The sequence below is a fragment of the Pseudophryne corroboree genome, chromosome 9 (genome assembly GCF_028390025.1).
Source record: "Pseudophryne corroboree isolate aPseCor3 chromosome 9, aPseCor3.hap2, whole genome shotgun sequence".
NCBI lineage: Eukaryota > Metazoa > Chordata > Amphibia > Anura > Myobatrachidae > Pseudophryne > Pseudophryne corroboree.
Genome location: NC_086452.1, coordinates 455,220,276 through 455,234,654, shown reverse-complemented (window position 1 = coordinate 455,234,654; position 14,379 = coordinate 455,220,276). Strand labels below are relative to the sequence as shown.

The window sequence follows — 14,379 nt, the reverse complement described above, 5'->3', positions numbered from 1 at the left end:
TGGTGCTCTGATAAGATGGCTGGATGCTGCATGGTGCTCTGATAAGATGGCTGGACGCTGCGTGGTGCTCTGATAAGCTGGCTGGATGCTGAGTGGTGCTCTGATAAGATGGCTGGATGCTGCGTGGTGCTCTGATAAGATGGCTGGATGCTGCGTGGTGCTCTGATAAGATGGCTGGATGCTGCGTGGTGCTCTGATAAGATGGCTGGATGCTGCGTGGTGCTCTGATAAGATGGCTGGACGCTGCGTGGTGCTCTGATAAGCTGGCTGGATGCTGAGTGGTGCTCTGATAAGATGGCTGGATGCTGCGTGGTGCTCTGATAAGATGGCTGGACGCTGCGTGGTGCTCTGATAAGCTGGCTGGATGCTGAGTGGTGCTCTGATAAGATGGCTGGATGCTGCGTGGTGCTCTGATAAGATGGCTGGACGCTGCGTGGTGCTCTGATAAGCTGGCTGGATGCTGAGTGGTGCTCTGATAAGATGGCTGGACGCTGCGTGGTGATCTGATAAGCTGGCTGGATGCTGCGTGGTGCTCTGATAAGCTGGCTGGATGCTGAGTGGTGCTCTGATAAGATGGCTGGATGCTGCGTGGTGCTCTGATAAGATGGCTGGACGCTGCGTGGTGATCTGATCAGCTGGCTGGATGCTGCGTGGTGCTCTGATAAGCTGGCTGGATGCTGAGTGGTGCTCTGATAAGATGGCTGGACGCTGCGTGGTGCTCTGATAAGATGGCTGGACGCTGCGTGGTGATCTGATAAGCTGGCTGGATGCTGCGTGGTGCTCTGATAAGCTGGCTGGATGCTGAGTGGTGCTCTGATAAGATGGCTGGACGCTGCGTGGTGCTCTGATAAGATGGCTGGACGCTGCGTGGTGATCTGATCAGCTGGCTGGATGCTGCGTGGTGCTCTGATAAGCTGGCTGGATGCTGCGTGGTGCTCTGATAAGATGGCTAAACGCTGCGTGGTGCTCTGATAAGCTGGCTGGATGCTACGTGGTGCTCTGATAAGCTGGCTGGATGCTGCGTGGTGCTCTGATAAACTGGCTGGATGCTGCGTGGTGCTCTGATAAGCTGGCTGCATGCTGCGTGGTGCTCTGATAAGATGGCTGGATGCTGCGCGGTGCTCTGATAACCTGGCTGGATGCTGAGTGGTGCTCTGATAAGATGGCTGGCTGGATGCTGCGTGGTGCTCTGATAAACTGGCTGGATGCTGCGTGGTGCTCTGATAAGATGGCTGGCTGGATGCTGCGTGGTGCTCTGATAAGCTGGCTGCATGCTGCGTGGTGCTCTGATAAGCTGGCTGGATGCTGCGTGGTGCTCTGATAAGCTGGCTGGATGCTGCGTGGTGCTCTGATAAGCTGGCTGGATGCTGCGCGGTGCTCTGATAAGCTGGCTGGATGCTACGCGGTGCTCTGATAAGCTTGCTGGACGCTGCGTGGTGCTCTGATAAGCTGGCTGGATGCTGCGTGGTGCTCTGATAAGATGGCTGGATGCTGCGTGGTGCTCTGATAAGATGGCTGGACGCTGCGTGGTGCTCTGATAAGCTGGCTGGATGCTGCGTGGTGCTCTGATAAGATGGCTGGACGCTGTGTGGTGCTCTGATAAGATGGCTGGACGCTGCGTGGTGCTCTGATAAGCTGGCTGGATGCTGCGTGGTGCTCTGATAAGATGGCTGGACGCTGCGTGGTGCTCTGATAAGATGGCTAAACGCTGCGTGGTGCTCTGATAAGCTGGCTGGATGCTGCGTGGTGCTCTGATAAGATGGCTGGACGCTGCGTGGTGCTCTGATAACCTGGCTGGACGCTGCGTGGTGATCTGATAGGCTGGCTGGATGCTGCGTGGTGCTCTGATAAGCTGGCTGGACGCTGCATGGTGCTCTGATAAGCTGGGTGGATGCTGCGTGGTGCTCTGATAAGATGGCTAAACGCTGCGTGGTGCTCTGATAAGCTGGCTGGATGCTGCGTGGTGCTCTGATAAGCTGGCTGGATGCTGCGTGGTGCTCTGATAAGCTGGCTGGATGCTGCGCGATGCTCTGATAACCTGGCTGGATGCTGCGCGGTGCTCTGATAACCTGGCTGGATGCTGAGCGGTGCTCTGATAAGCTGGCTGGATGCTGAGTGGTGCTCTGATAACCTGGCTGGATGCTGAGTGGTGCTCTGATAAGCTGGCTGGATGCTGCGCGGTGCTCTGATAACCTGGCTGGATGCTGAGTGGTGCTCTGATAACCTGGCTCGATGCTGAGTGGTGCTCTGATAACCTGGCTGGATGCTGAGTGGTGCTCTGATAAGCTGGCTGGATGCTGCGTGGTGCTCTGATAAACTGGCTGGATGCTGCGTGGTGCTCTGATAAGCTGGCTGCATGCTGCGTGGTGCTCTGATAAGATGGCTGGATGCTGCGCGGTGCTCTGATAACCTGGCTGGATGCTGAGTGGTGCTCTGATAACCTGGCTGGATGCTGAGTGGTGCTCTGATAACCTGGCTGGATGCTGAGTGGTGCTCTGATAAGCTGGCTGGATGCTGCGTGGTGCTCTGATAAGCTGGCTGCATGCTGCGTGGTGCTCTGATAAGATGGCTGGATGCTGCGTGGTGCTCTGATAAGCTGGCTGGATGCTGCGTGGTGCTCTGATAAACTGGCTGGATGCTGCGTGGTGCTCTGATAAGCTGGCTGGATGCTGCGTGGTGCTCTGATAAACTGGCTGGATGCTGCGTGGTGCTCTGATAAGCTGGCTGCATGCTGCGTGGTGCTCTGATAAGATGGCTGGATGCTGCGCGGTGCTCTGATAACCTGGCTGGATGCTGAGTGGTGCTCTGATAAGATGGCTGGCTGGATGCTGCGTGGTGCTCTGATAAACTGGCTGGATGCTGCGTGGTGCTCTGATAAGATGGCTGGCTGGATGCTGCGTGGTGCTCTGATAAGATGGCTGCATGCTGCGTGGTGCTCTGATAAGCTGGCTGGATGCTGCGTGGTGCTCTGATAAGCTGGCTGGATGCTGCGCGGTGCTCTGATAAGCTGGCTGGATGCTGCGCGGTGCTCTGATAAGATGGCTGGCTGGATGCTACGCGGTGCTCTGATAAGCTTGCTGGACGCTGCGTGGTGCTCTGATAAGCTGGCTGGACGCTGCGTGGTGCTCTGATAAGCTGGCTGGATGCTGCGTGGTGCTCTGATAAGATGGCTGGACGCTGCGTGGTGCTCTGATAAGATGGCTTGACGCTGCGTGGTGCTCTGATAAGCTGGCTGGACGCTGCGTGGTGCTCTGATAAGATGGCTGGACGCTGCGTGGTGCTCTGATAATATGGCTAAACGCTGCGTGGTGCTCTGATAAGCTGGCTGGATGCTGCATGGTGCTCTGATAAGATGGCTGGACGCTGCGTGGTGCTCTGATAACCTGGCTGGACGCTGCGTGGTGATCTGATAAGCTGGCTGGATGCTGCGTGGTGCTCTGATAAGCTGGCTGGACGCTGCATGGTGCTCTGATAAGATGGCTAAACGCTGCGTGGTGCTCTGATAAGCTGGCTGGATGCTGCGTGGTGCTCTGATAAGCTGGCTGGATGCTGCGCGGTGCTCTGATAAGCTGGCTGGATGCTGAGTGGTGCTCTGATAACCTGGCTGGATGCTGAGTGGTGCTCTGATAACCTGGCTGGATGCTGAGTGGTGCTCTGATAAGATGGCTGGATGCTAGGGGACACTACTGCGCAGCTGGACGATGTCTGGAAACATGGACAGATGCATTCATTGCCCCAATGTATGCACTGTCCTACCGATATGTAGTTCGATGTAGCGCGGGACTCTCAGTCTTCTAGCACACACACCTGCTGCGTTTTGTAACCAAAAAGACTATGGGTGTAGGGTTAACCTAAAAGAATCTCCTGGAACCAGAAACGGCCCATGTTACAGACTGAAGGACTGACTGTGAGTCGCACATAGGGCCTCATTCATGTTTGTACGCAATGGACGATTACCGCGCATCGGAGCGATGGTCAGCAGACTGCGCACGTGCTGCGATCACAATACGCAGTCACCAAGATTTGTACAGCGGCGCCCACTGGCGGCATCTCTAACCTGTCGCTTGCAGACAAAGGGGGTAATTCTGAGTTGATCGCAGCAGGAACTTTGTTAGCAGTTGGGCAAAACCATGTGCACTGCAGGGGAGGCAGATATAACATGTGCAGAGAGAGTTAGATTTGGGTGTGGTGTGTTCAATCTGCAATCTAAATTACAGTTTAAAAATAAACGAGCCAGTATTTACCCTGCACAGAAACAAAATAACCCACCCAAATCTAACTCTCTCTGCACATGTTACATCTGCCTCCCCTGCAGTGCACATGGTTTTGCCCAACTGCTAACAAAGTTCCTGCTGCGATCAACTCAGAATTACCCGCTTTGTCTGCAAGCAACTCAGAATTACCCCCAAAGACGCACAGTGTGATTGACGCACGCGCAGCACAAAATAAAATTGCTCAAATCCGCAAGCGCTGGCAAAGCGCCCCCCCCCCCCCCCCCCTCTCTGAATCGGGCCTGCTGTCACTAGTGGTTTGCTTTGTTTAAACTGAAAAATCCACTGGAATGGAGCAAATCTTCTGAGTATTGTTACCTCAGATCACTGGCGTAACGATGAGTAAAATAAACACAAGGAACTAGGGCCATCATTCCGAGTTGATCGCTCGCTGACATTTTTCGCAGCGCAGCGATCAGGTCTGTACTGCGCATGCATATGCACCGCAATGCGCATGCGCGTCATATGGGTAGAAAGCGGATCGTTGCTGAGCGTTGGATTGAACAAAGAATCCATTCGCACAGCCGATCGCAAGGAGATTGACAGGAAGAAGGCGTTTGTGGGTGGCAACTGACCGTTTTCTGGGAGTGTTTGGGAAGACGCAGGCGTGTCCAGGCGTTTGCAAGGCGGGTGTCTGACGTCAGTTCCGGCACCAAAAAGACTGAAGTGATCGCAAGGGCTGAGTAAGTCCAGAGCTACTCAGAAACTGCACCAAATGTTTTTGCAGAGCTCGGCTGCAAAGCCGTTCGCACACTTGTAAAGCGAAAATACACTCCCACGTGGGCGACGACTATGCGTTGGCACGGCTGTTAAACGTAGCTAGTGAGCGATCAACTCGGAACGAGGGCCTAGGTTTTTGCTAGGAGACCAAACGGAAAGATTCGTAGAACACAGACCCCTTATATGAGGAGACACAATCGGCGCTATCCCCACTTTATTTTCCTTTGGAAAAGATGAGCCGTGAGGAGCTAAGAGAGGAAACGGTGTCCGTGTTCCTGTGGCTGGAAATAGCCGGCTTCCTGTCCTGCCTTATGTATAATCACTTTTCAGGTGCACGGCTAACAAAACAAAAGACTAAACATAACCAGGACACGTCACAAGCAGCTGGGGGATTTTTCGTGCACTTGGTAAAGCCGATTGTTTTTCTGGACATAAAATCTCATAGGTGACGCCTGCCCAGCACGACTTTCTTCCCTGCAATTGCTGGATGGGGCTGGCCAGGCAGAAAGGCCGGAAATCAAAGCCAGCTGAGGGACGTTTATGGGCCTTGGTAATTTAAGGTGCTGCCCGTGTACCCGGTAAGCAGGTGTTCCTGTCAGCGGCATATCCTGCCACACTCCGCAGCCTAGCAGAGGGACCATTATTTTGGGAGGTTAGCTCAGCCTGTCAGCCCCTAGGGGTCCGTCACTTCAATTCCACCGTTACGTTATGCTACATAAATTAAACATATGGGTCTTGTAACGTTTATGACCATTACTGGAGGCACAAGGTTAACCTGTGCTATGCCACCGAAACCAAATGTTACGCAAAGAGGTAGGAAACCCCATGTGCAGTCTATGGGCCAGATTAAGAGATGTACGCATTGGCGATTAGCTAAGCGATTATCGGCCAACTGCAGATGTGCCACGGTCACACTGCGCGCACGGTACCTTAGTCATGTTGCTTTAATGAGGTTTTATTGGCAAAGTGATTGACAGGGGCCATTTGGGGGCAGTTACTGTAGTGGCAGCAAAAAAAACACAAGTGTGTCACAACCAAGTCTCAGATCCCGCGCCCATTCTGCGTGACAATAGGGTTATACAGAGTCGATTATCATAGGATCTGCAACCAACGGAGAGGATTCTGGTGGGTGTACCGACACATTTCCAGGCGGTTGCAGCACATATTTGCACATTAGCATTCATAAGAACCAATGACGTCGCTGGGAATATGGACCAATTCCTATTTAGCTGCTGGTTTCCATTATATTACAGCTATGCGTTGTTGAACTACAAATACCACCATCCTTGGACCCTACCAGAAAATACACAGATTACATTGTAGTTAGGAGGAACACTCACATCTCGACCCAGCCGTGGTCCCCACTCAGCTCAATGGCCTTCATGTGCTCTCCAGCTGATAGGTACATCTCTGCTGCTGCCTTCGGCTCCCGGATATTTCGGGCCCAGTCTGCCTGCTTGGTGATTAGAGTCTTGGTCTCTTTTGGGTCCCCGGTTGCCAAGAAATCCTGTGGAAGAGATTACATCAGTATGTAACATTGGCCCTCATTCCGAGTTGTTCGCTCGTTAGTGTTTTTCGCAACGGAGCGATTAGTCGCAAACTGCGCATGCGCAATGTTTGCACTGCGTCTGCACCAAGTAAACTTGCAAAAAAGTTAGGTATTTTACTCACGGCTTAACGAAGAAATTTGTGTGATTGACAGGAAGTGGGTGTTTCTGGGCGGAAACTGGACGTTTTCTGGGTGTGTGAAAAAACACTGCCGTTTCTGGGAAAAACGCGGGAGTGGCTGGAGAGACGGGGGAGTGTCTGGGCGAACGCTGGGTGTGTTTGTGACGTCAAACCAGGAACAAAACTGACTGAACTGATCGCAGTGGCAGAGTAAGTCTCGAGCTATTTAGAAACTGCAAAAAAATTTATTTTCGCAATTCTGCGAATCTTTCGTTCGCAATTCTGCAAAGCTAAGATTCACTCCCAGTAGGCGGCGGCTTAGCGTGTGCAATGCTGCTAAAAGCAGCTAGCGAGCGAACAACTCGGAATAAGGGCCATTATACACACGTATAGGTTACGTCGCTTTACAGAAAATGCTCTCATTTAAGCACAACTTGTCCTTTATAGCTGCATTCTCACAAAAGATCAATACCATGATTTACTCAGGTCTGGGACTCTGGTTCTACAAAACAAGTCTACTCCCGCTTGTGTCACGTGAGTCATTTTGAAAGTGTTCTATGATGGACTATACACACCTGTCAGTGAGGATAAAGCACGCAAAGACTCAGCGCACACAAGGAACTTTTGCTGGCTGAAAGAGTTTCTTTGAGACTAAATGGGAATTACGCCAATTAATTCCCCCCCCCCCATATAGCAGAATTCCCCCCCCCCCCATATAGCAAAATTCCATTGGTTGGACCCCTGATGTTCCAGAGTTATTCCCCCAGCTGCTGCTGTAATCTCCCAGGCTGACGGTCAGGACTCTGAAAGTTCACTTTAAATTAAATTGTTGTCAACAGAACAGTAAAAACAAATGGGAGGCACCATAGTGTTTGGACAACGGTAACGGTCCACCGAACTGCTCACCAGACGTTACGCTGGGATCAACAGATGCACTGACCAGCAAAGGTAAGTAGAGCAAGATACTTTTCATGTGTACTGCAGGGTATTTGGTGAGGAATACTTATTGTCACTCATGGCTGTAATTTTATAGCATACTTACGGGTGCTTACCAACAGGACAAGTGCGTGTTACACCCCTCTGGGCCATCCGTACAAAACAAAAGTGGGCCTAATGGGAACAAGCGCGTGTTCTACCCCTCTGGGTGTCTATCTGTCCATATGTACAAAACAAAACTGGACCCAACGGGAACAAGCGCGTGTTCTACCCCTCTGAGTGTCCGTCTGTTCATGTATACAAAACAAAACTGGGCCCAACGGGAACAAGCGCGTGTTCTACCCCTCTGGGTGTCTATCTGTCCATATGTACAAAACAAAACTGGACCCAACGGGAACAAGCGCGTGTTCTACCCCTCTGAGTGTCCGTCTGTTCATGTATACAAAACAAAACTGGGCCCAACGGGAACAAGCGCGTGTTCTACCCCTCTGGGTGTCTATCTGTCCATATGTACAAAACAAAACTGGACCCAATGGGAACAAGCGTGTGTTCTACCCCTCTGGGTGTCTATCTGTCCATATGTACAAAACAAAACTGGACCCAATGGGAACAAGCGCGTGTTCTACCCCTCTGGGTGTCTGTCTGTCCATATGTACAAAACAAAACTGGACCCAATGGGAACAAGCGCGTGTTCTACCCCTCTGGGTGTCTATCTGTCCATATGTACAAAACAAAACTGGACCCAATGGGAACAAGCGCGTGTTCTACCCCTCTGGGTGTCTGTCTGTCCATATGTACAAAACAAAACTGGACCCAATGGGAACAAGCGCGTGTTCTACCCCTCTGGGTGTCTGTCCATATGTACAAAACAAAAACCAAGCTACTTGTCCAGCATGACGGCACTGAGGCAGGACAATCATCTCCTATAACAGACTGCGGTCTCATCCATGGATCTAGATCAGGGGTGGGCAATTAGTGGCCCTCAGTTGCTGCTGGTCTACACATCCTAACATGCCCTGCCTCCGTTTTGCTATTAGGGCATGCTAAAGTTGTGGCAGTGTGTGCTGGGAAGTGTAGTTCACCAGCAGCTGGGGGGATGCCTATTACCCACCCCTGATCTAGATGAAGGCTTCCTGACTACAGCGTGTTAGCGCGGCTTATGGAGAGATCCCCCCGTATCAGGCCAGCCGTGTGGACCCTAAATGGGCCGCTATCTATAGATAATACCTTAGCATACTCAAACATGCGCAGGTCGGTGTACATATCCAGAGCTCGGTTCTCCTGTCCGCCCTTCTTGTACAGTTTGGCTGCTTCGTGGAACTTGCCCTGGTAAGTATACACATCGGCCAAGAACAAATCATCACTGGCATCTCCGCGCTTTTTCCGCTCCTGAAAGAGACATGAGAAAGAAAAGAGATAATATTCAGTATGTATGCTGCTATTCCAATAATGCTGAGATCTTCCGGTGCGAAAGCAGTAACTGCGGGACTTGTTCCCCGCAATCTGCAGGGACCTAACTATGGCCCTCATTCCGAATGATCGCACCAAGCAACTTTTTGCTGCTGGTGCGATCAACTAATCTCCGTGGCTGCGATCGCTTGTGCAGCCCTGCTATGCTAAAAAAGTTTTGTGCAGAACAAGACCAGCCCTGCAGTTACTTACCCTGTGCGACGGGTCCAGCGTTGATGGTCACGGCTTTGACGTCAGACATCCGCCCTCCATTCGCCTGGACACGCCTGCGTTTTTCTTACCACTCCCCGAAAACGGCATCAAACGGTCAGTTGACGCCCCGGAACGCCTTCCTGCTGTCAATCTTCTTGCGGTCGCCGCTGCGACCACTTTCATAGATGTCAGCGTAATTGCCCGCCGACATTCAACGACGCGCGTGCGCAATGCGCATTCCAGACCCAACCGCACTGTTGCAAAGAAGTGCAGCTTGCGATCGGGTCGGAGTGAGGGCCTATGAGCGAATAGTACTAATTCAGCACTTCCCACCTATAGCGGCTTGTGGGGTGTCTGGATGAAATGTGAAATACTGAAATCCTCCCATCACCGGTAGAAACAACCGTTAGAGAAGTGACGAAGGAGGAAGAGTTACTATAGCAAACTGCTGGAGGAGTACAGTAAGTGATGGCTCCGTAATGTTCTGACACACTGGTAGAGGGGGATCCTGTGCTCACGGACTAGAGGAAAGGAGGAAATAAAATCGCTCAACCTAGGCCAACATCAGCAGTAGGACAATTCAGAGTCAGGCCCATACTTAGCTGGGATCTTGGAGAGAGAAGTAATTGGGGAGACAGTGGAAATAAGAGACTGTGCTCTGTTCCACGTGAGTGTGTCACGCTCTGTACAGGTGGAAAGGTGCGTATAGGGAGCACTGGGACTCCGGTGCAGGGTGAGTGGGGTGACGACAGGAACCAGACTGGATTTAATAAGGCCAAACTATCCAGACTGTAAATCTTCTGACTTTCTATATATACTGCGGTTCTGTCTACACCAGTTATTAGCTTTTACACTGGCCGGGGGATCTGCACTACATGAAATAACAACGCCAGAGGGACTCTTTGGTAGCGAAATCTGTTTTTGGCATTCTGCTACTCTCCAGCTGTTGTCACACTACAATCCCCAGCATGCATAACAACGAGCAGGAACTGCCTTCTAAACCTAGATTTCCATCAATCCCTTCAATGGAACATATTTTTTTTAAACTGATAGAAAACAACTCCATCTGCCTCCTTGTCTCACTAGCACTAAGGATAATAAAGATATGGACTTGAAGAAATAGAAATAGTAACATAGTTAATGAGGTTGAAAAAAGTCAAGTTGTCCATCGAGTTCAACCTGTATAAATACATTTTCTTCTATACCAAATGACGGTTTAACGGAAAAGAGGCGTTTAATATATTGTCCGAGGTGAAATGTTAGTTCATAGCAACAGGTCCGCGGTGTATTTCTCCCAGATCGCAGCTGAATACAGGAGCATCCGGAAATCAGCCAAATTTCGGGTTACAGGAAATATAAATTTATAATGTAAATGATGTCACTGAGCTGAACCGGCCAACAAACAGGCAAAGGAAGGAAAAGGGAAAAATGTGCAGAGTAATTTGTCCTCTCCCGTCCCCCCCTCTCCTGGAGACACAATGAACTCGGATTTATAGGGCTAAGTCAACATTGTTTGCAGACACAATAGAGGGGTGGTCCGGGGGACTCAGATTGCTGGAAAAAATTATTGGAGGCTTCAGACTGTATTTTTTTATCCAGAAAGTAGTATGATGAATTGGTGTCTTGGTACATATCAAGGGTCTACGTGACTGTGGAGGCCAGGACAGAGGCGGGGGGACGACAAAGGGGGTAAACAACATCTCACTGCCACGCCCGAGGTGACATCTGAGGCTGTCTCCCATTGTACCCACTTCCTATGCAGGTTAAAACAACTGAGAAAGAGCAGGGGTGTGCTGAAGGGAAGAGGTTCATTACCTCCTGCAACTTTTACAATATATATTGCATTATCTATCATTCTTACACAGACATAGAAAAAAATAACATACAATTCAATCCAATGTGCAAAGCAAAGCTGAGATGCGTCATATCCAAGGGATTAATGCTAATGGTCACAGTGAGAAACACAGAAGAAAGCCAGAATGATAGACGAGCAGGGCCCTCTTCCCTCATATGCTTTCCCTCCCGCACTTATACCATCATCTCCTCCCTATTGCCTACAGTGGCACAGAACCTGTGGGTTCAGCCAGTGCTGCATCTATGGATACTATGACTGCACGTGCAGCAGTGGTAATACAGCTGTATCGCATGTCCTGTAGTGTTCTGTACTGTGAGTCTCTTGAGCGTTTATGTTCTATATAATGTGCTGAGGACCCCTAGTGGCGCTATATAAAAGGATAATAAGGGTTAATCCTTGGGCTACTTCTCACTGGAGAGTCACCATAGAAGCTGGGTTACCCCACATCTCGGTGTGAGCCTTCCTTGGTGCCCTAAGGACCGTGCAGGGGATGTTGTACAGATGAGATTTTCTGAAGGTAGCCCTGCTCCTGAGTGCCTTATCGCGATGGCACTGCTGCTCCCTGGTCTTTACAGGAGGGGTAACCCAGTATCTAAGCACCATAGTAAAGTCTGAGAAACCCCCGATGCAATCCTCTCCTCCAGGACACAGTGTTCTGCAAATGATCCCTTTACAGAGAACGTGGATAATGACCAAGGGCTATAACTTATGATGCTCTAAGACAGCTGTAATGATAACAGAGGACAAGTCCTTACGGCGGATGCTGATTACCTCTATACTGTTGATTAGTTCCAGGTAGCGGAGATCTCGCACTCGTATAAAAGCCTGTAACAAGAAATAAAGAGGGCTTTTTAACCATACTGTAGGCCCTGGGCAAAACAATGGAGCCCCTACCCACCCATCACGCCCACTCATATCATGCCCCTCCTGAGGTCCTGCGCCTTCTCTCCACGTTTCCATGCAGTGACTAGCTGTCGGCACTCTGATTGGTGGATAGCTAAAGCCATACACCAATCAGCATGCTGATAGGCACTCGCTGTCTGGCTGCAGGTTTGTAAGGCTGGAAGAGAATGCTGCACTCTGATTGGCGGATAGCGCTTCAGCCATACTCCAATCAACATGCCGACAGCCACTCACTGTCTGGCTGTAGGTTGGAAGGCAGGTCGAACATGCTGCACTCTGATTGGTAGATAGCTCCAGACATGCACCAATCAGTTTGCTGACAGCCATTCACTATCTGGTTGCAGGCTGGGAGGCAGGTAGAGAATGTTTCCATCCGCTATGATTGTGTGACCACCACCCGCCCATGCCCGGAGGCCCCTAGAATTGTGTTACCCTGGCAGTTGTCCAGTGTACCTCTAGATCAGAAGTTAGTGAACTACAAGTCACTGTACAGTACAATGTGCTCTTTCTAGTCTGTCCTGTCATGGAGTAACTCTAGATGATATAAGTGAAAATACTGGAGTTATAGGACACTTGCTGCAATACAATACAGAGAGAACAATACATCAGGGCATTAAGTCATTACAGCAGGGACTTCAATTCCTCTTTGAATATGAACCTCCTTTTTCCCGTATTCACTCTAACGGTGATGGAAATTTCTGTCCCTTCATAGGCACTCACCAAAACAGAAGGAGAAATGTATATAGGGGGTCATTCAGAGTTGATCGCTAGCTGCATTTGTTCGCAGCGCAGCGATCAGGCTAAAAAACGGCAGTTCTGCGCATGCGGCGCAATGAGCACGCGTGTCGTATGGGCACAACGAACGATGTCATTTTGCACAGGGTCTAGCGAAGCATTTCAGTCGCACTGCTGGCCGCAGAGTGATTGACATGAAGTGGGCGTTTCTGGGTGTCAACTGACCGTTTCCAGGGAGTGTTTGGAAAAACGCAGGCGTGCCAGGAAAAATGCAGGTGTGGATGGGCGAACGCAGGCGTGGCTGGGCGAGCGCTGGGTGTGTTTGTGATGTCAAAACAGGAACTAAACAGTCTAAAGTGATCGCAAGCGCTGAGTAGGTTTTGAGCTACTCTGAAACTGCACAAAAAAACTTTGTAGCCGCTCTGCAATCCTTTCGTTCCAGTGGGCCGGCGGCCATAGCGTTTGCACAAGCTGCCTAAAAACAGCTAACGAAGCGATTCATCTGAATAACCCCCATAGTGCTAGCCTACAAAGTTTTTTGCTGTTCAGACTAGCTCAAAACCACTCTCGCTTCTATCAAAGCTTTAACTTAGTTCCTGTATGTACATCACAATCACACCCATCTCACCTCAGGCAGCCTGTGCGTACCAGAAACAGTGGGGTGTAAATACGTGCCCACCCTATACAGCATATGATGTTAGACAGGTAACTTTCGGGTTAATAGCACTGTCTAACCACTGGATGGGCACCACCAATTGGTCTGATCACCGTCTGATCAGACGGACTGTAGCAGATTTAAATCTTCAGGACCAATTGGTGGTGTCCATCCAGTGGTTAGACAGTGCTATTAACCCGGAAGTTACCTGTCTAACATCATATGCTGTATAGGGTGGTCACGTATTGACACCCCACTGTTTCTGGTACGCACAGCTGCCTGATTGTATGGTGGATTATGTACATACATGAATTTTAAAGCTTTTTAAACAAGTGTTTTAAGGCTTGTTGAACTAATAAACGGTTTTACACTATATACATTTCTCCTTCTGTTTTGGTGAGTGCCTATGAAGGGACAGAGATTTCCATCACAGTTAGAGTGAATACGGGAAAAAGGAGGTTCATATTCAAAGTCGTTGGAGGAATTGAAGTCACCTGTGAAAGACTTTTTGGGACTTTGAGAAGACATTATTAAAAATCCCTGATACTGTAGAGCAGTGGTTCTCAAACTCGGTCCTCAGGACCCCACACAGTGCATGTTTTGCAGGTAACCCAGCAGGTGCACAGGTGTATTAATTACTCACTGACACATTTTAAAAGGTCCGCAGGTGGAGTTAATTATTTAACTTGTGATTCTGTGAGGAGACCTGCAAAACATGCACCGTGTGGGGTCCTGAGGACCGAGTTTGAGAACCTGTGCTGTAGAGGGTGCGCATAGAGGCTAATTGTGGATTTAAACTGTGGACTTTTTGAGGTGGGGGTGACCATCTCAAGCCTTTATTGCTGCACTATTGATTTGGAGCGCTATTTTTTAAATATTTTTCCTTTGTATATTACAGCAGGGGATTAAGTCCGACTGCCGTGGTTTAATTAATCCTATTAATGGCCAAGATAAAGGTGGCTCCATCTGCACGC

At 50.0% G+C, this 14,379-nt stretch overlaps 1 protein-coding gene across 2 annotated transcripts in view; it reads right to left on the bottom strand.

Moving 5' to 3' along the window:
- Positions 1-14,379, bottom strand: part of IFT122 (intraflagellar transport 122) — a 141,540-nt gene that overhangs the window by 89,415 nt on the left and 37,746 nt on the right. For both annotated transcript variants that reach the window (XM_063941220.1, XM_063941219.1), the window contains 3 exons: positions 11,884-11,937; positions 8,823-8,984; positions 6,332-6,498 (listed from right to left, as the gene is read on the bottom strand). In XM_063941220.1, the coding sequence (XP_063797290.1) occupies positions 6,332-6,498; positions 8,823-8,984; positions 11,884-11,937 (383 nt within the window). The remainder of the gene's footprint in view (positions 1-6,331; positions 6,499-8,822; positions 8,985-11,883; positions 11,938-14,379) is intronic.